At 34.5% G+C, this 20,854-nt stretch overlaps 1 protein-coding gene across 3 annotated transcripts in view; it reads left to right on the forward strand.

Annotated features, from left to right (window-relative positions):
- Window positions 1-2,334: 2,334 nt before the first annotated feature.
- Window positions 2,335-20,854, forward strand: part of LOC136026682 (regulator of nonsense transcripts 2-like) — a 173,421-nt gene continuing 154,901 nt past the window's right edge. The window contains exons 1-4 of one of the 3 annotated variants that reach the window (XM_065703426.1): window positions 2,335-2,375; window positions 10,074-10,229; window positions 13,133-13,363; window positions 16,345-16,540. In XM_065703426.1, the coding sequence (XP_065559498.1) occupies window positions 2,355-2,375; window positions 10,074-10,229; window positions 13,133-13,363; window positions 16,345-16,540 (604 nt within the window). In that variant the 5' untranslated portion in view covers window positions 2,335-2,354. Of the gene's footprint in view, window positions 2,376-9,956; window positions 10,230-13,132; window positions 13,364-16,344; window positions 16,541-20,854 lie in introns of those variants that run through there. The other 2 variants (XM_065703427.1, XM_065703425.1) reach the window with 2 other exon arrangements.

Consider the following 20,854-nt stretch of genomic DNA (forward strand, 5'->3'; position numbering starts at 1 on the left):
CTGATAAGTATAACAAGATTTATCCTTAGGGAGCAATTGGAGATGACACTCAGGGGCTGCCATTTCCTATAGTAGAGAATTTGGAAAACGGTAACTACCTGTTTTTTCATTTCTCTAATTTGGATTATCTTTCAGATATTGACACCAGGAAGACATTTGGTGCTGAAGCTTAATAGGGTTTGCAAAAGTTACTGGAAAGACTTCATGTTTATCACCATAATATAAAATTTTTGTAAGTAACGGTTTCTCTGCACAGTATCTTTCAGAACAGATAGTCCAGAGAGTTCTTATAGCTTAGTTACGGCAGTATGCTTATGGAGCCCTGATACAGTTCTCATGGCTGAATTTTGGAATGTCTCTGGGATTTTAGACAAAGTTACTGGGATATTTACAAAGAATTGAATGCCATATTTCATTTTAGATCGAATATACAGTTAAAAAAAAAAATCAATAATCATTTTTGGGGGAGATCCCCATTTAGATCCTGTAAGTGACTTTAGGATGATGGGTAGTTTTAAATTGTCCTTCTCAACATCATCACATGTGGTTACCATTTTAAACGAGAGTCAAGTGTCATACCCAGTAGACATAAAGATGAGAAAGATCCCTTCTATCATAAGAGTTTAGGGTCGGTTGCTTGTGGGTTGTAAAACAATGTTGCCTTTGTTTTTGGAACAGAAATGAGCTGACTAAAAACTTTGGAAAAGAGGTAAACATCATCAATGTCTTCCTGACTTATACTTTGGAGTAAGGTTACACTCTTGTGTCTATTCCACGCCAGAAAATCATTAGCGAATCCTCCATTTTTTTACTGACTTCTAAGATTTAATTTTGAGATATACAGTGTAAATAAGGCGGACTTACGACAGTTGCTTTTGGGAAACCATCTATAACTTGTTTTCTTATAGACAGAGTTTCATTTACCTGAGCTTGAAAAGAATGACCCCATAACAGATCATCTATCATTGATAACACTATAGATGGAAAATTTTTATTATTCATAACTTCTAGTAACTTTTTGTGTTTGACATTTCCATATGCATTTGTCCAATCAAACAGTACAGCGTATCCAAATTCACCTTCCTTTAAAGCCTCTGCCTTGTCTCTTTCTATTATGGTTATTTTGTCGATTGCTCTGTGACCCTTTCCAAAACCTGTTCAGGATTGAGGTATCATTTGATTGACCTCTGCAAACCCTTCTATTTTATTATTATTTAAGAATTAACGACGCTTCTTGACTACTAAGGTCCCTGCGTCGGCCCTGCAGTGCATTCCAGCAGCGTGATTCGATTTTTGGGTCCCGTATTACCAAGCTAAGGTCAAATCCACTGCGCCACCACAGGACGCAAACCATTCTAATCTCTTTAAAATCATACTTTCAAATATTTTCAGTAGATGTACATTCCCACAATATACGATATAAAACGTATCTCAAATATACATTCATATATAAAATGGTCTGTAAAATATTGGGTTAGGCTATCAGGTGATTTCCCAGGTTTGAGGATTGGTTGAATTAAAGGGATTTTTAAGGAATGAGAGAATTTCCCTTTTCTACGTGCCTTATTACATACTTCAAATATTTTTTTTTTGAAAGTTATGGAATGATTCAATCAGACACTTGATATGTCCTTCATCAAACTCCGGTGCTGAATTTAGATTGTATTCTTCAATGGCTGCATCTAACTGAAATAACAAAAAAGGTAAAATTAAAGATTTGCTACTGATTGTGCTACTGATTGGTTTGAAAAAATAGCTTCTTAATTACTCAGATAATCTTAGATACTGCAGCGTGATGGTTTTCTCTAGTCATGAATTTATTTCATGCCTTATTTAGCCTGTAGATGTGTCTTTTTTCATTTTAGCCGAGCGACGCTTATATTCAGTTGCTATGATCATTGATAGATATCTTTGAAATGCCTTTCTTGCCATGTATCGAGCTTCCTCTGCAGCAGTGCATAAATAATTCCAGCAGTCTTTAATTCTTTTATTGGCAGAAGGGGCCTAATGTTGTGCAGATGAAGGATGACAGATTGCCGAAGATTGTCTTTTTCGGCCAACCGCTTAGGGCTAAACGGAAAGCAGGTCGTCCTCGTCTGGGGTGGGAGGACGTCATAAAGAAAGATTTAAAGAAAATGGAAATTTCCTGGTAGTATGTAGAAAAGAAGGCTTTGAATAGATTGGGATGAAGGAAGAGTGTGTGCAGCTGTGTTGACCTCAGGCGGCTTGGTGCTGAGGTGAGATGTTAGTAGTAGTCGACAATCGTAGTTTTACGTCCTTTCAGCGGTATTATTTTGACTAGTTATATTTGTTCTAGATGGCACAGTTAGCTTAAAATTCAACCATCTTGCAGCATGGAAGGCAATAATAATTTGGTAATGAATCCCTTTTTGAAAGTAAATAACAGTCTGTTAGAGAATACGTTAGAAAATCTGATGAAATTTTTAGAAGTACAGCTAATTTTTTTAATGAAGCAATTTTCTCTTCATCTAAAGCTGCGTCTTATGAGAATGGTATTTACATTTGTAGGCTTGGAAAGAGAGCCTAGGCTGGCTTATATCCTGACAAGGTGTTTCAAACTCTTAGTTCTATTTGGATCTATTTATAAAGCTGAATAATGAATAGAAGACAAGTCTGCTTAAATTTGTAGTGGATAGTCATTGAGAAGTGAATATTCTAAACAAATAAAAGTGTTATCATTAGATTTCTTATTTTGTGCTCTTTCCAGATATCATGGTAATTTTTTTAACATTACACCCCCCTTTTTTCCAGATATAGCCCTAGAATTATTTCAGCAACAAAATAATATAATATTATGTTTATGATGTGCTATATATCTCTTTTAAGCAGATTATCATGTTTTGTTTCCCATTTTTATCATTTTTCAGAATCATGGCAAATAATTTAATAAAATTCTAGATGGACTACTTTTCATCAGCCTATCTTAAAAAGTGTTTAGGTTAGAAAAATAAAACCTATATTAATGACAGCCAAAGACATTGGCTTACTGTGGGAAGGTATTACAATGCTATTATTTTAACCTTTTATTTTGTTTTTATGTCTTAGAAATTTGTGCATTTGACAGGTCTATCACTCATTAGAGTATAGACAAAACAACACTAGGCTACACCTTAATTTTCAGTTTCTTTTTTTCTGTTTTAATTTTGAAATAGCAATTCCTGTTAATTGAGCAAAATTTTAAGCCATATCAACAGGTTTTTAACTAAATTTAGGAAATGTATTTTCAGATCTTTGAAACCTCATAAATTGGGATTAAGCGAAGTTGTGAAGCTGAAGATACTTTGCTTGCAATAAATTTGAGCAGAAGATCTAATTTGTAAAGTTTCACTTTTATAAAACATGGATTTTTAAAGATCATCAAAATTACTGTGGATCATAGTAGATCCTCCTTTCTGATAGAATCAAGATTGTCACTGTTTATGATGAAAAAGGTGACCTCATCTACTCCACATCAGTTCAGGTTATGAGTGGTTCCCCAAGGGACCAAACTAAGCCCAACACTTTTTAACCTCTGTGTAAATGAACCTCCTTGAGTGGTCAAGAATGGCTTAGAACTTTTCAGACAATACCAAACTCTGGTCCAGCAGCCCCAACAGAAAATGATCTTCTCTGCAAGAAGATCTCAATAGCCTCTGTCTGTGGGTAACAACCTGGATGCTCAAATTTAACCCATGAAAATGCAAAGTTCTGCATCTTGGTCCAAACAACCCTTGCTATAATTGTCACATGGTTGACTCTGCAGGTGTCAATATGCCCATTCACAGTGCCAATGAAGAGCTTGATCTTGTGGTAATCATTAATGATTAGCTTAAATTTTAAAGTCAGTGTCAGAATCAAGCAGCTAAGGCAAACAAGATCTATTGTTTGATCAAATGCTCAGTGACAAGTTGCCAACCAGCCAAGAGCTATCAACAAGCTTTACACAACCCTTGATTGTCCCTATCTTGAGTTTGGAATGTTTGTTGCCAACCAACACTTTAAGTATAACATAGAGATACTTGAGAAGGTCCAGCATAGAGCAACCAAGCTTCCTTTTGCCAAAGAACAAATTTTCTACAAACAATAACCCCCTGTAACTGGAGACTGATTTTGATTTTTACCTCTATTTAGTAAAATTTATGAAAAAGTTATTTAAGCAACTGTATGACTTTTTGGATTTGAAGAAAGTATTGTATGATGGACAGTTTGGTTTCAGAACTAAACATTCCACTAGTCATACAGTACACCATTTTTTAAGTTTTGTTGATAACACTCTTGAAAATATCTGGTTCTTTTAACTGTTTTTGTAGATTTCCATAAGGCTTTTGACACTGTTGAATTGAATTCTCTTCTAAGTAGACTAAGTGGGCCTGGGTTAAGTAGTACTTGTGTAAAGTGGTTTTCATCATATTTGCATGGCTGCACTATCAAAGTTGCTATATCAGATATTTTAAGAAGAGAGTTTGGTGTTAAGTGTGGAGTGCCTCAAGGTTCTGTGTCTCTATTTTACCTTATTCATGTTAATTTGCTGGCTTCACATGTTGGAAAGAAGGTGCTGACCTCTTTCACAGACAACACTGCAATAACAGTAATTGGCAGTTGTTAGGTGGAGGTTTTACACAAGGCTAACTTAAAACTTGAACATTTATGCAGTTTTACAGTTGGTAGTTCCCTGGTAAATTATATTATTTTTAGTAGAACAGGTAGGCTGCTTAATGATAATAATAACATATTTTTTGGACATTTAGCCATTAAACAAGTTTTTGAAATTAGGTACTTGTGGTTTTATTTAAATAATAATATTAGTTGGAAAAACTATTGCAGTGTTTTTCGTGTGAAATTGGCTATGGATTTAGGAATCCTGAGATATGTAAAAAAAAATATTTCCATTCAAAATTTGTAAAATCATGTATTTTTCCCTTGTTCATCCTTATATAGTTAATAGTTGCATTCATTGGGCCAGGAAATTTTTTTTCTAATTATAAAAGAATCCAGATTTTGCAAAATAAAAGTATTTGACTGATTGCAGACATAAAAGAGCAGGTTAAATCCAAAACTATTGCTAGCTTTTCCTGGTGTAATGCTTTAAATATTGGTCAGATTCATGACTACCAGGCATCAATTTTTGTGTTCCAAAGCATGAAACATATGTGCCCTAAGTATTTTCATGATTATTTATCCATGGATCATGAGCACCATAATTATGATAGAAGAAATTCACAACTTTTCAGCCATGAAAAAAGAAAAACAGTCAGATCATCATATATGGTTCATAATCTGGGGCCTTCTGTTTGGAATAATCTGCTAAATGGCCTTTTACCTTATATGGGTTTAAAAATAAATTGAAAACATTTTATTCAACTAATAGATTTTTAAAGGGCAGGAGGTTTTTGATGGTTTTTTTTACAGTTGTTTGGGGTGGGATGGAGGCTGAAACCTGTAAAATAATCAATAGTATTATTTTGTTGTATAGTATTCTTGCGTATGTGTTGTTGGTTTTTATATATAAGATAGGCTAGGTGGATGATCATGAGTTGTTATGTTTAGATATTTATTTATAAGGTATAAATCCTAACAGGAATTTGCAGTACTATATTAAAGACTAGATTTTACAGCTGGCTTTTAAGATTCAAGCTTAATATTTATAATATTAATTTATATATATAAACAATTTATAAATATGCATTAACTTTCTGAACATTGTCCTTAGGACTTTTTTTTGCTGCAATAATTTATTAGTAGTGTCATTTTCATTTATGTTTATATTGTGGATTAAAATAAAAACCTACCTAATGACTAGAAAGGTTTGACCTGCCTACCCTAATTTACTGTAGAAAGAGATGAGATTGGAATTAAGATGATGACCAGTGACACCAATAAGCCTATTTTCAATCACAGTGAAAACACCAGAACACAAGGAAATCCCATAAAACTGCATGGAAAATTTAAGCAGAAAGCTTGGGCTCTTCACGTTCGTCAATCATATTGTTCCACTGTGAACTTCACTCAGCAAATCTACCATGTTGGCCAGATCATTTGACAGCTTCAAGATTGGTGTTGACCATGATTAGAGTGGCAAGTCATTGAAGATGCAGTGGGACAAACCAGTATAATCCAGCAGGATCTATTAGGTGCCACCTGCCCCTTTTAGCCCTTAAACATGCCCAGCCAGCAATACATCTAGTGACACCCAATGATGAAATCAAACTGTCCTTTATATATGTAAATAGTGATGGTCAACTCATGAACTGTGATGTGAATATCAAGTCAATGTTACCTGGTAAGATCTACAGGTTCTTTAGCCTTAGTCACTAGATGATACAGTTTTAGGTAATTAAAGGTCAGTGCCCACTAAAGGGAGACAAAGTGGGTGCAGGTACTTCAAAACATCTTCCAAGGACATACTTTAGTTTGTAGATCCATCCATGAAAGTTTCATTTTCCCAACCTAACTACTTTCCAAGCAAAAATTAGCTTGTCTAGAATTTTACAAATAATTCTTTCAACAATTCTATTATTCTCACTGAGGCAAAACTAAATTTGATTAACTCAAGACTACAGAAAATCTGCTTCAACAAAAAACCTATGATGTATCACTACTTTCAATTAACAGAAAATATGTTGTCAGAAGAGTAACCATGTTATTTAAAAAAGTGAAAAAAATAAGGAATTAATGGTTGCTAGCCTACTAGGCTACTTTTGTTTGTTTAATGTGTTTCTTTCAGAAGTATCTTCGGAATATGGAAGAGTGGACATATTGCAAGGTAAATTACCTTGCAGTATATCCCCTCTTCCAAAGGAAATAATTTATTAAAGAAAGAATACTACTATTTTATTCCCCAGTCAAAACTCTTTCCTAACATAATGGTCATTACCTTGACTATTGCATAAATCTCCTTCTCCCTAGTGGTGTCAAATATTGCCCCAAATGGTATACCATATCTATCCATTGTTTTTGACTGTTTATTTGTTTTATACTACTTCTAATTTAATGGGTATCTAATATTTTATCAAATATAGAGGTCTGAATATAAACTAAGTGTGAATGATAGCCTACATAGGTAATGCAAAGTCAAGAATAGCATCAATAAGTGCTTAAAAGTTAGCCTACTTACAATCCTTTTATATTACAAAGGAAATTCCTATTTTTTTTTTTAAAGGGATTGACAATTAAATTGTGGTCAAATTCATAGAACTCTGAGCTTGTGGAGTAATTTTAATAAATGTAGAGTGAAATTAGCCATTGTTGTACAAGAATAATATTCCACAAAATTAAATACTAAGAAAACTTGTTCATTACTGGAGGCTCTAAGAGAGCCATGGAATTTTGGCTATTTAAAAAATTGTGGTATAAAAGAAGCAGTTTGTTGTTAAAATCATGAATACTATCAAAATATCAATGAAAATGACTGGAGCTATTGAAAGGGCAAGGGGCAACTGCCCTAGGTGTCTTGGCTTGGAGTTTCCCACTTTGATAAAAATTTTCATTTTGTTGGGCTGTTTTTGCTTATACTTGAGTTGTAATTAATTTTTCTGGGGGAGGGGGGCACCAACCCTAGGAATGGCTCTGAAAATTTCTTTGCTATTACAGATTATAAAGTGATTGTGTTGCAAGAGCAACACTTCGGTTTTGTCATGTTTTTTTTTCCTAGCACCCCAATTTCAGCTCATTCCCAGAAAGTGGTAAGGGTCTAACCACTGTGGTTTTTACGGAAGGAGTGGACCTTAGGCCAGATTGTGGATTTTGGAATGCTTCATAGAACTCTTGCCTGGGGCCAAAAATCTATTGTTTCTACCCATTTCTGTTTGTGATTGCAGCTGAGTTTATCATTTGTTTTTTGTTTTTTTGCACTTGAGATTGTGGTAGAGAAATGGTATCAGATGTGCCTCTTAAACTTTAAAAGTTCTCACATTGCTAAAGAAATAAGAGTTTATCCTTTGCTCCTTTCTAAGTGAAGACATTAGAAACTTAGCCTATGGCAAAAAAGTCAACTTTTGAACTAAGACAGATAGATTTTTTTTTCAATGGCAGTCGATAGCTCTTGATGAGCTGATCAAAGTATATGCCATCCATTTTTTGGTAAAAAAATTTCTTCATGGGATATATCAGTTGGAAAGTTTAAAGGGGCTGATAACTTCAGTAGTAAGGTACACACTGAAACCAAAAACAGGCCAATACAGAAATGGTATCAGATATGCCTCTTAAACTTTATAAGTCAACTTTTGAACAGATTTTTTTTTTCGAACAGATTTTTTGAATATATATTTTTTTTGACGGCAGTCGATAGCTCTTGATGAGCTAATATAAAGTAAATGCCATCCATTTTTTGGTAGAAAAATTCCTTCATTAGAATATACCAGTTTGAAAGTTTAAAGGGATTGACAACTTTAGTAGTAAGGTACACACTGAAGCCAAAAATAGGCCAATGCCACTTGTGAGACATATTGGGGAGTTTTAAGCAACAGTCGGCTCTTAGCTCATAATCATCTTTGGCAATGAGGGGTTTGCAACTTTTACTAAGTTGGTGTACCTATTATTTGTTTCCAGTGTATTTGATGGTAAGACCAATTTGGTTCCAGTGGTAAGACATAGTGGAATGTAAGTAATGATCGGCTGTTACGCTACAGTAATCTTCAGCAATTAGGGGCTTGCAACTTTTGCTAGTTACAATGAGGGATTTGCAACTTTTGCGAGTTCGTGTACCTAATATTTATTTTAAGATCCTTACAGATTAACAACTTCAACGTTTAATCGAAGCAAGAAAAAAAAGTGCTGCTCTCGCAACACTTACTCGGCGAAGCTGAACAAAGATTGGTGCAACACCTCACGTTGCCCATGCAACATAGATCTAATTATTGTCTCATTCATATCCAATTCAAAGTGAGGGGGGTTGCAATAATAAGAAATTGCGTAGTCCTCATATCAAGAGCATCATCAGTAGTAATAGCAAGAACCATACGGGACTTGTGATGAGGTTGGAACCTAAAATTGGTAATAGAGTTGTTGATTTTGCTGTTCTTTGTTTATTGGCAATTATTACAAAGATAAACTTGCAAGACAATAATTCTTCCCACCAAGTTTCATCCCGATCCCTTCACCCTAAACGTTTTCCAAGATTTTCGATTTCCCCTCCAATGTCACTGGATTCAGTTGGGACTTAAAATAAGGGCTCTGAGACACAAGGTCCTTCTAAATATCAAATTTCATTGAGACACGAAGATGACTCGTTTGTGGTTAGAAATACCAAATTTTTTCTAATTTTTCCGATTTAACTGTCCTTCCACTCCCCCCCCCAGACGGTTGAATCGGGGAAGCAACTATTTCTAATTTAATCTGGTCTGGTCCCTGATACGCCTGCCAACTTTCAGCGATTGCTATAGGCTTATTGATCACGTATATAGTTTCGGATCTTCTTCATGTAAAAATTGGGGTGGTCCGGGATTTGATCCTCAGACCTCTCGCACCCTAAGCGAGAATCATACCCCTAGACCAGCAAGTCACACTTAAGAAGAACAACCACTTGCTTTATTGGCAATATAAAATTCTTCTCAAATATCTCATTTGCTTGCTCCCCCCCTAGATGGTTGAATTGGGGAAGCGACTATTTCTAATTTAATCTGGTCTAGTCCCTGATACGCCTGGCAACTTTCATCAACCTAGTTTATCTGGAAGTGCCTGAACTAGCAAAACCAGGACCGACTGACAGATAGACATACCGACGGACAGAAATTACAATCGCTATATGTCACTTACTAAATACCAAGTGCCATAAAAATTGCCTAAATTATTTGTTTGATCTGGGCATCTGTAGTAGAATAAGCAGACACTAAAGTATGCACAGACAAGCGTATAATAAGGGGAAAATGTAACACAGGTAGTAATAGACAAGCAAACAATGCATACTATTAAAGCAATAATATGTCTTCCCAACTCTTAGAAGGAGGCTGAGGCAATTAAAATAACTAGAACAATTATAGTATTGTGCTACTACAATTGGAGATGTTCAGGGGGGCGGGAACAAGGAAAGCTGCCTTAGGTTCTCACATTTTATGTTTAATGTTTCTTTTTTTCAGCTTGAAGAATATATACTTGAGTCCACTAAAAGGCTACAGCAGCGTGAGGCCTTACGATGTATAAATCTGTCAGCTGCTAATAATAGACCAGATGAATCTGTTCTCAGTCGTTTAGATTCAAACCTGAAAAAGAATACAGCATTTGTACGGAAATTGGTAAGTCCTTCTAGCTCATATCATGTATATTGGAATGTTTTTATTGTATTTAAAGAGGACTTCACACTATGCATTCAAACCATGGAAAAATGATTTATGTATCATAGAAGTATATCTAAAAGACTATTTAATATTAGACCCAATGTGGTTTCATTCCATTTCCTAGGGCTTTAAAGAAAAATATGTTAAGATGGCTTGATCACGCTTTATAGACGAAGGATGGCAGATTGCCAGAAGTGAAGCGTTTGGCCATCCTTATGGGTCAAGCAAAAAGCAAGTTGTCCCTCAGTAAGTTGAGAAGAGGTGGTAAGATATGATTGAAACGAAAATAGGTCTGCATGGAGGGGGGGGGGGAGGAAATATGAAGGTTTGGACAAGTTACAGCAAAGGAGGAGTGCATGCAGCTGTGTTGACTGCTGGCGGCTTAGTGCTGCAGTTGGTTGTTAGTGGTAATAGTAGTAGTATAGAAGCTTAGTCATATTTTTGATACAAGTGCTTAATTATATGAAAACAAAAATAGACGATTATCCCATATGATAGAAATGAGTAATATTAAGTACTTTAGATAACACTGATTACCCAAGATATGAGGGTACTGCAGCCCTCCCTAAATTTCTTTGTTCTTTTTGCTAAGTCTAACCTTTTTATCACAATGCCTCAAAAATGAATCAGCCAATTCAAGTGCATAGTATCTACACTGTAAAATTTTAAGTTAGCATTTGTTTTTATGAACAGGATCATAAAGCAACTGCATTTGTCTATATTTTTCACGTTTTGACAAATTTATGCCTAGTTCAAGTCAAGCTTAGCGTAAAGATTAGGGGTTGAGGAGGGAGGGAGAGCAACCCTCTAGTATTCATTGTCTGTCTTTCATTGTTTATCTCCTCAGCACAAATACAATTAAACAGTGCTTTTAATCTACTTAGTACAATGACTTGTGCTCTGTACAATTCTTTGGGAGTATACCTCTTGGGAACAGAAAGATTCTTCTGAAGCTTTCCGAGACCTTAAGTGGTACAGCTTTCTCGTAGCTCATGACTGTATGGCTTGAGCTTGAGAAATGCTGCCATTATGGCAGAAAATGGCAAAACTTCATAGTATTATTTCGATGTTTGATGGTAACTGGTTTGATATGATCACCAATTAAAGAAAGTTCATGGAACAAGGAGTTTTTTTTTAAAGTTTTTCTTGTTCTCTGACCTTCTGAATTTTGGGGTGATGTCCCATTATTCAGTGCAGTTAAGTTGAAGAATGGAATCTTCCAGTATGCTTTCGTAATACTCGTAGAATTAAAGAAGAGCTTAGGTGCCCTCATTTTCAAAAATCATGTAAGTATATTCGTTTGAATGAAGGACACTTACCAACAGATTACTCCCCCTCTCGATTTGGGCTGAATAGCTTTTAATGACAATTAAAGGTTTCGGGGCCTTGAAATTCATGGGTGGAGGATGATTATGGCAGTTTTCTCCCCACCAAAAGATCTGTAGAAAGGTTAATTTGGGTGCAACTATGTCATACTATATGTTTATTACTATATAATAAACCTACAGTCTCACATAAATCCTTTCATTCAGATGAAGCTTTCAAATATTTTTTATTAATATAAAAAACATTTAATAACGATAATTGGTTATTAACAAAGGTCCATTTTAGTTGGGTCTCATGTGTGTTTAATCTTCGAAGTTATGTACGTTTAGGGGAGAGATGTTCCTATATCTGGTCCTAAATAATTTTGTAAATAATTTTTATTTACATGTGGCCCTAAATAATCTGTGTAAATAATTTTTTTATGGCAGAAATAATCAATAACATTTACTTGGTGTGGTTTAGTTTCTTTTGTTTTTGAAAGTTTTTTTTTCAATTTGTTTTTTCGTTCATTATTCTACAAACATTGAGTCGATTTTCTCTGGAAGAAGAATTCGTTTTTGTAGTTTTGATTGCTATTGACAAGAATAATGTTATGCTTGTTGTCCTACGAATGGTTTACCTGTCGTTAAATTTTTGATAGAAAAAGCCAAACCTTCATAGGGGCGCGATATGGATGGGGAATGGCGGTTGTCTGTGAGCTATTTCAGAAAGAGTATTTCAAATGCATCGAAATGTGAGTTTTGTATCCATAATTATCTTAAGGACGGTAGGGGGCTCATCGGACTATAATCAAGGCGGTGGGGGGTACGAACTCGCTCATGTTCAAAAATTGTTAATTCGGTAAAACAATCATCAAAAAATCTATGACAAAAAAGTCAAATATTTTCTCTAGTATTTTAAATATAAGGCCTTATAGTACATATCGAGCTGTTGACAGTAGCTTAAAAAAATGACCTGGTTTTCAGCAATAACATGTATTTTGTCTATCTGGGATAAGAATTGCTCATTTTATGGTATTTGCTTAGGACCAGACAAGACTAAGAGTCATTTTAGTGATTCAGCTCAAAAATATTTAAAATTTAAAAGGTTGATTCAATTAATTTGGAATTGGAGTAATCCAAACGATGTAAGTGCTAGGTCTGAGTTCTTAAACTAAGTAAATACAAAAATGATCAGAACTGTTATCCAAGCCCTTAAGAACAAAAAATCGTTTGAAGCAATTTTAAATCAATACTTTTTATGTGAATAGTACTCATCATGAAACTGTTCGGAATATACAATAAAACACTCAAATATGAATATATATGCCTAAGCATCTCTTAAGATGATATATTCTTTGCGATACGAGATTTTTAGCTTGGCAGGAATTTCTATAACTCGTTTTAAGCTGTAGTAGGTCACCTATCATCAACAAGAATTTTGTGGCCAGTATAAACCAAATATTAGTCGATATATTCAAGTTTATAGTATTTACTCGATAGTATAGTAGTATATACTGAAGTTTGTAGTATCTGTTTTGAAAATTTATTTTTCAGAAAAACTACACAGAGAGTCAAAGAGAGAGTATACTCAAAGACTGCGAAACGCTGAACCTTTCAAAGTATATTGGGGAAATTTCTTCTGCTATCTGTGAGACGAAAATCAAGATATTTGATATTCCTGCATTGATAGAAATTTGTTCAGTTATTCATCGAAAGTATGCCGATTTTGGCCCTGCATTTTTAGAAAGCTGGCAAAAATCCTTGAGCTTAAAAAAAGATTCTAAGGTAAGAAGCGAAATAATATCTTTTTCTTTGTAACAGAGGGAAATGTGTTTCTTGTTGTTTTTGTTTATGAATGTATTTGTATAAAAACTAGAATGTTCGCAGCCAGTGGTTACAACAAGAAGCCGATAGGTAGAAACTTTTATTGAATTAAAATGGAATAGTTGTGGACATTAAGTCATGGCTAATTGTAGACAAAGCCAAGACAGATAGTCCAATTGAGTGAGAAGAAAAACCTGGCATTAATTTCCCCCCCCCCCCGTACGTCGGGAGAGTGGCAAATATATTGGAAAGTTGGTCTTACACTGAAAAATGGATTAAAATGCGTAGTGCAGGGTTACGGCTAGAGCAACAGTCTAACTAGCCACGGCTTGAAGGCATCCATGCTCTAAGCGGTGAACATAGGCATGAAAAAGGACTCTTTAGGAGGGACTCTTGTTGGTATATGTTTAGCGATTGATTACCGCTAGAGAAATAGTCTAATCCTTCAACGGCTCTATGCAGAAACTCTCGATATGTAGAAAGTCTTATGTCTAAACGAATGTTCTTCGTTTCAGGGTCAGTGTTTAACAAGTTTAATAAATTTGCCGAAAAATGCTGACAGAAGGGAAATACAGAGGGAAATATGCTTCTTGTTCTTCTTTTTTCATGAATGTATCTGTATGAAAACTAGAATGTTCGCAGCCAGCGGTTATAAAAGAAGCCGATATGTAGAAACTCTTATGTCTAAACGAATGTTCTTCGTTTCAGGGTTAGTGTTTAGCTATTTTAGTAAATTTGCCAAAAAATGCGGCCATTTCTTTAAGATAGTCAATTTGCCGTTCGCAAGTGTACACTCTTAAATAGTTGGACGAAAACGCTTCGTCTATCCAGCCCTTAAAGCTGTAAATACAAGAAATATTTTATTGTAAACAATAACAAATTAAACAGGAAAATAGGAGATTATATAGCCTGTAAATCGAATAAAGGTGAAATTTCATTCAGAATCTTGGTAAAACTGTCCTAAAACAAGAAACAAGAGAGGAAAAAAAAACAAAAAAAAACTGAAAACTACAATCAAAATGTAGTAAAAGAGAAAAAAAGAATACGATTGAAAAAAAAGTTACCTCAAAGAAAGAAAGGACCATTAGTGACTTGATGATAAAAACATCAAGGAGAATAAGAAGAAAAAAAGAGTAATTTAAGAATTTTCAAGGCACTGGTCAGTATTGGCACTGGTAACAATCAGCAGTGGTCGATATAGGTCTAGTCCTTAAGTTCAATTTTGTGATGTTTACATATAATTGTAAAACTATTAAACGGTTTAAAACTTGGCAGTTTTTTTTTAGGAATTATTCCAATTTTCCTCTTCTCTAACATACCACAAGTGGTAAACTAGCCAAATCAAATTTCCTAACCATTATTTTCCATAATCCATTGATATTGGTGGTTTCTTTTTCTGAAATTACTTTTACATCTGCAAAACACCGCGGTGTAGCAATTTGAAATGATGCTAAATGAGCATACGTATACCTAATTCTGTTAAGCAGGCTAATGTAACGTTACCTTTGCTTAGACCGTCGAGTAAATTCAAGCTGTCTAGGGCCTATTCATCCTTGTTTAAGTATCTTTTGCGCAATCGATTTAACCGAAGTCTCTATTTCTTCCACATCTGCCTTAATTGACACTAGTTTCTAGTCTCTTTTCTATACTCTTGGCAATGCTAGGCCTATTGAATCCTCTTTCTCACTTAATCTCGTCAAGGGACCCAATATGTGTACCAGTCTGCACCCTCATCGAAAAACACCTAAAAGCTTCATCTGTTTGTGACGGTGCTTCTAAATAAATAATCCTTCTTATATCTTCTAATATTAGTCCATCTGTTTATTCTGTTTCTTTTGGAGGGTGGGTGGTCATGGTCCTTTTTTCCTTCCTTATTTATCAATTTCCTGTTATGTTTTATATATGTATACTTTTCAATTTGTTCTTGTTTTTCTTTTTCTAGTTTTTATTCAATTTTTATTTTGTTGGTTCCAATTTCGCCTTTTTCCTTTGAAGTAAAATGCAAATTTGGATTATATGTGCTATGTGCTAATGATAGCCGTTTCGAAATGTAATAAATTTATCACATAATCTCCCGATTCAAATTTTCTCATAGGACTTGACGTCAAATTGTCATATGCGATCTTTCTTAGATCAGACTCTCTGTTATTTACCTCTGGCGAAAAATTATCACATTGAAGAAGATGATAAATCTTGTGACGTGTTAAAAAAACTAATGAGATAGTTTACCCGGGCGGTTTAGTCATATTTTAGAAATTCAAAGTCTAGTGTATTTAGACATATAGGATTAGGAAAATTGAATTGGTATAGTATTAGGGAAGTGGAGAATTGGATGGGGAAGAGAAAGAGAAAAAAGGGGATAGGTATTTATTTTTTTTAACAAGAGAATTTTGTGTTAATTAGCACTAAGGCTTATTTTTATTTTCTTTTATTTATTTATTTTTACGTGGAGAGTGTTGTTCGCGTCACCACTTACACCAAGAAGAGTAGGAAGTCTAGTGTATTTAGACATATAGGATTAGGAAAATTGAAGTGGAGAATTGGATGAGGAAGAGGGAGAGAAAAGAGAGGATAGGTATTCTTTTTTAAAATAAGAGAATTGTGTGTTGATTAGCACTAAGACTTATTTTTATTTTCTTTTATTAGTTTTTACGCGAAGAGTGTTATTCGTGTCACCACTTACACAAAGAAGAATAGGGAGTTGGAGTTCCCCCCCTCAAGTATGGTCTATCTTATCCCTTCCAGCACAATCGAAAAAATTGTATTTAAAAATGTATGAGTTTTATGTCCTCCCCTCACGGGAATTTCCTGAACCTCCTCTGCAGGGATTTGGCTCATGTGCAACCTGTGTTTATGTTATACATACAATTACAAAGCTCCGTTACCATTAATATTCCAAATAAATAATAGCCTTATCGTACTAGAGTTTCTCTTATTTACAGATATCAAATTTAAGCAAATTCCGTGTGGATCTTCGATTCTATGCTGAACTTATTTCTGCTGGGATTTTCACTCTAAAGGATGGATTACCCCTTCTTGGAAGTGTTCTCACAACATTAGTTCAGTCAGATAAGGAAGAGCATTCAAATATATCAATACTTTTGTCTTTTTGCAAGGCTTGTGGGGATGATTTTGCTGGTAAAATTTTCTTTACTTTGTTCTTAAAAAGATCTCTAATATTATTGTATCTAATAAAGACACGATTCTTTGTGTCCGCTGTTCTGGCGTGTTTAGTGAAAAGTGTTTGTCATTTTTTAAAAATTATTTCTTACGAATGCTGAAGTATACAGCAGCAGTTAACACTTTTATAGTTAAGACTTGCAATTAATTAAGAAAGCCTGAATATTTCGGTTTCACATCCGGAAACTTTTATCAAGGAAAAAACAAAAATTGCAATAAGGAGTTACAATATATAAGAAAATAATGAAAAAGCTGGAAAGGTTTTCAGATAAAAAAGAGAGAAGTAAATATAAAAATAAAATCTATACCAGGAAATTTTTATCGAAAAGACAGAACACTTCCTTCTAAAAAGAACGCACAATGTACAAACTGTAAACAATGTAAAAAGCTCAAAATTATGTTTCAGTCAATAATAATGCACAAGTGTAACAAAATGGACAATATCTACGAATATGAAATTCTAACAAAAGTGGTTAATTTCTATGTAAACAGCTCTCACGTAGCCTAGTTCAGTGGTTAGCAAAATTAGTAGCCAGAGATCTAAATTTGAACATTACAATAATTTATAAAGAATTGGGTGCCAAATCTGCTTGTTTAGTAACTTTTTTTTGTACTAAGTAAGTAGTACACCAAATAAAAATGAATTTCATAGTTATTAAATATTTATTAATGCGAACAATATGCTTGTATCTCCTTGTAAAGTTGGAGTCAGTCAGATTTCTATGTTTGTTTTTGATTTTTGGCATGATTCCAAGTTCTCATCAATAAACTATACGACAAAGTAAGGACTTTTATCGTTCCCTTCTTTCTTTCTCTGGGTCCTTTCTTTCTCTGAGTACTTTAGTTTTTTAATCTAATCGTTCCCTACTTAAACCCTAACTAGACTTGAGATCTCTCTATTTTTTGTCTCGCACTTCTTTCATTTTTTTTTAGGTTACATGGCTTGCTTCCTGTTGCCCTACATAGTAATATATCTTATATTTCTGAGCAATCATCCTATTATTTCTGCACTTCCAATAATTTGCAGATACCTTATACTCGGTCAATATGGTCTGACTTAGAGTCTGCACAGGTCTGCCACTCGTTTTGGATCTTCAAAAGGTATTTTAAAGAATTTCTTGCCAATAATTAAGTTTTTCCTGGTTTTCCGAGGAATTGATGTCTCCAAATTGGGTCTGTTGCTCATTTGTGTAGGTGGAAACATCTAGTACTCTCCTGTCTAGCTTTTTTTCTGGGGGAAGGGGATTATTTGGGTTGGTGGTGTGAGTATGCTATTCAAAAAAATTGATGGATGAATTTGTTTTTCGTTTTCGTTTTGTTTCTTCCCTATTTGTTTTTTCCTGGCCAGAGGGCCTTATGGGGGAGACTAAGCTTGTTTTGTATGTGGAGCACTGCCGATTTTGTTAAACATGTTTCTTGTTTGTTCCTTTTTTAGTAAATTTAATTCTTAGTTTACGTTTGATAATATTCACGCTTGAAAAAGAACGTTCGCATATACATGCAGAAACAAAAAGGGAAAGAGCAGCAAACACAAGCTATTTCAGTTGATCGTAAGAGTAAGGAATACTGTTCCAAGTTTTGAAACTTTTCTTGTCTTCCTTCTCCAAGTCATTCAAGCAGACCTCTTGTGTTGTGAACTGAGATCGGGTTTTTTCTTCTCCAATGGTTCCATTTCAACACAAAGACGATCGAATTTACAGTGCCAGATCTCCTTTTTTTTTCATCCAGCAGTTGTATTTCAGAGCTGACAATGTGAATTTCAAAAGAAAAAAATTTCAACCCGGTTACCATAGTATTAAGAAAAGCTTCGACACTTGCTAAAGTTGCTCTACTATTTTCAAATTCCTGAAGTCTGCTGAAACATGCTTCCCTCATATTTGACATTATTGCTCTATTGTCTATTGTTTGAGTTTATGTGTTTATTAAACAGTTCGTGGTAACAAAAAATCGCATTTTAATGCTGATTTTAATATATAACTTTCATCAAGATTAGTCTTACCTATCAAAAGTTACGAGCCTGAGAAAATTTGCCTCATTTTAGAAAATAGGGGAAAACACCCCCTAAAAGTCATACAATCTTAACAAAAACCACACCATCAGATTCAGCGTATCAGAGAACCTTATTGTAGAAGTCTCAAGCTCCTATCTACAAAAATGTGGAATTTCGCATTTTTTGCCAGAAGACAAATCACGGATGCGTGTTTATTTATTTGTTTTTTGTTTTTTTTTCAGGGGTGATCGTATCGACCCAGTGGCCCTAGAATGTCACGAAAGGGCTCATTCTAACGGAAATTAAAAGTTCTAGTGACCTTTTTAAGTGACCCAAAAAATTCGAGGACACCTAGGCCCCCTCCCACGCTCATTTTTTCCCAAAGTCACCGGATCAAAATTCTGAAACAGCCATTTTATTCACCATAGTCGAAAAACCTAATACGTATGTCTTTGGGGACGACTTACTCCCCGCAGTCCCCATGGGAGGGGTTGCAAGTTACAAAATTTGACCTATGTTTACATATAGTAATGGTTACTGGGAAGTGTACGGACGTTTTCAGGGGGATTTTTTTTGGTTTGGGAGGGAGAGTTGAGGTTGGGGGGGGGTTACGTGGGAGGATCTTTCCATGGGAAATCTTCTCATGGGGGAAGAGACTTTCAATGAAGGGGGCGCAAGATTGTTTAGCATTATTTAAAAAAAAACAATGAAAAATAAATATGAAAAGTATTTTTCTTCTGAAAGTGAGGAGGAGCATTAAAACTTAAAACGGGCAGAAATTTTTGCGCATATGAGGGGTTTACCTCCTCGTAATACCTCGCTCTTTACGCCAAAGTATTTTTAGTAATTTCAGCTATTTATTCTACGGCCTTTGTGATTCAAGGGTCATTCTTAAGGAATTGGGACAGAATTTAAGCTTTAGTGTAAAGAGCGAGGTATCGACGAGGGGTGAACTCCCTCATATACGCAATAAAAACATACGAATGTAGAAGTTCGTTACGTAAGTTAATTCGTAAATTACGTATATTTTTTACTAATGAAAATGTTCGTAAAAAAATTAAAAGTTCTAGTTGACGTTTTAAGTAATCAAAAAATTGGAGGGCAACTAGGCTTCCTCCTTCTCTCCTTTTTTCTCATAATCTTCCGATTAAAACTATGAGAAAGCCATTTAGCCAAAAAAAAAAATAATATGCAAATTTCATTTTAATTATTTATGTGCGGAGAGCCAAGATCAAAACATGCATTAATTAAAAAACGTCCAAAAATTAAATAAAAAAAAAAACAAGTTTCTTTAAATGAAAGTAAGGAGCGACATCAAAACTTAAAACGAACAGAAATTACTCCGTATATGAAAGGGGGTTTTCCTCCTCAATGCCCCACTCTTTACGCTAAAGCTTTTCACTGTTTTAAGAAGTAGAGTTAAGAGAAAGAGCCAAACTTTAGCGTAAAGAGCGAGGTGTTGAGGAGGAAAAGCCCCTTTCATACACGGAGTAATTTCTGTTCGTTTTAAGTTTTGATGTCGCTCCTTACTTTCATTTAAAAAACTTGTTTTTTTTTTATTTAATCAATAGAGGAACTATTTCGTTGATGATGGTTCAGCAGGCTTGGAAAGCGAAACAATGTCTCCCTTTGAAAATCCTAAGCAAAAGTGGATATTTTTTTGAATGTTATTGCTTCTTTCAACATAAAAAAATAAAGTTTCCTTTCCCTTGTAGTTTACGATTAAGCTGATTTAGATGAGACATAACATGTCATAAATTTTGTCATAAATTAATGTCTAATAAATAAATTAAACATATTTATTTAAAAATAATAATAATAAAAAAATATTTATTTAAAAAATAAAAATATATTTATTTAAAATATATAAATTAATGTCATAAAAATAAATGTCATAAATTTTGGATCCACTGATCGAAACAAAGGACGCAAAACGTTTTAAAATCTCCCCCCTTGATTACCAGCGTGCCTTGTTATGAAACAGAAGATTAGCGTACTCACTCTCCATTGAATTGGCGATGATTAAGAGCTTTAGCTAAAATGGAGTTGATAACGATAATCACTAATTCCATAAATTTACAAATTTCTTTTGGAAGTGTTTGTGCACGAAGTGCTTCTGGATGAATGATGCAATGGTAAACAAGTACCTCGTGATTAATTTTTCAAAGTTTATCTCTCACCATCTAGTCGAAAGGGGCAATTATGTTTTTTTTTCACAAGCCCACCCTGACCCCTCCCCTTAATTGACTCGCTGATATTGAACTACAAATGTGAGACTGTCG

Source organism: Artemia franciscana, chromosome 4, assembly GCF_032884065.1.
Source record: "Artemia franciscana chromosome 4, ASM3288406v1, whole genome shotgun sequence".
NCBI lineage: Eukaryota > Metazoa > Arthropoda > Branchiopoda > Anostraca > Artemiidae > Artemia > Artemia franciscana.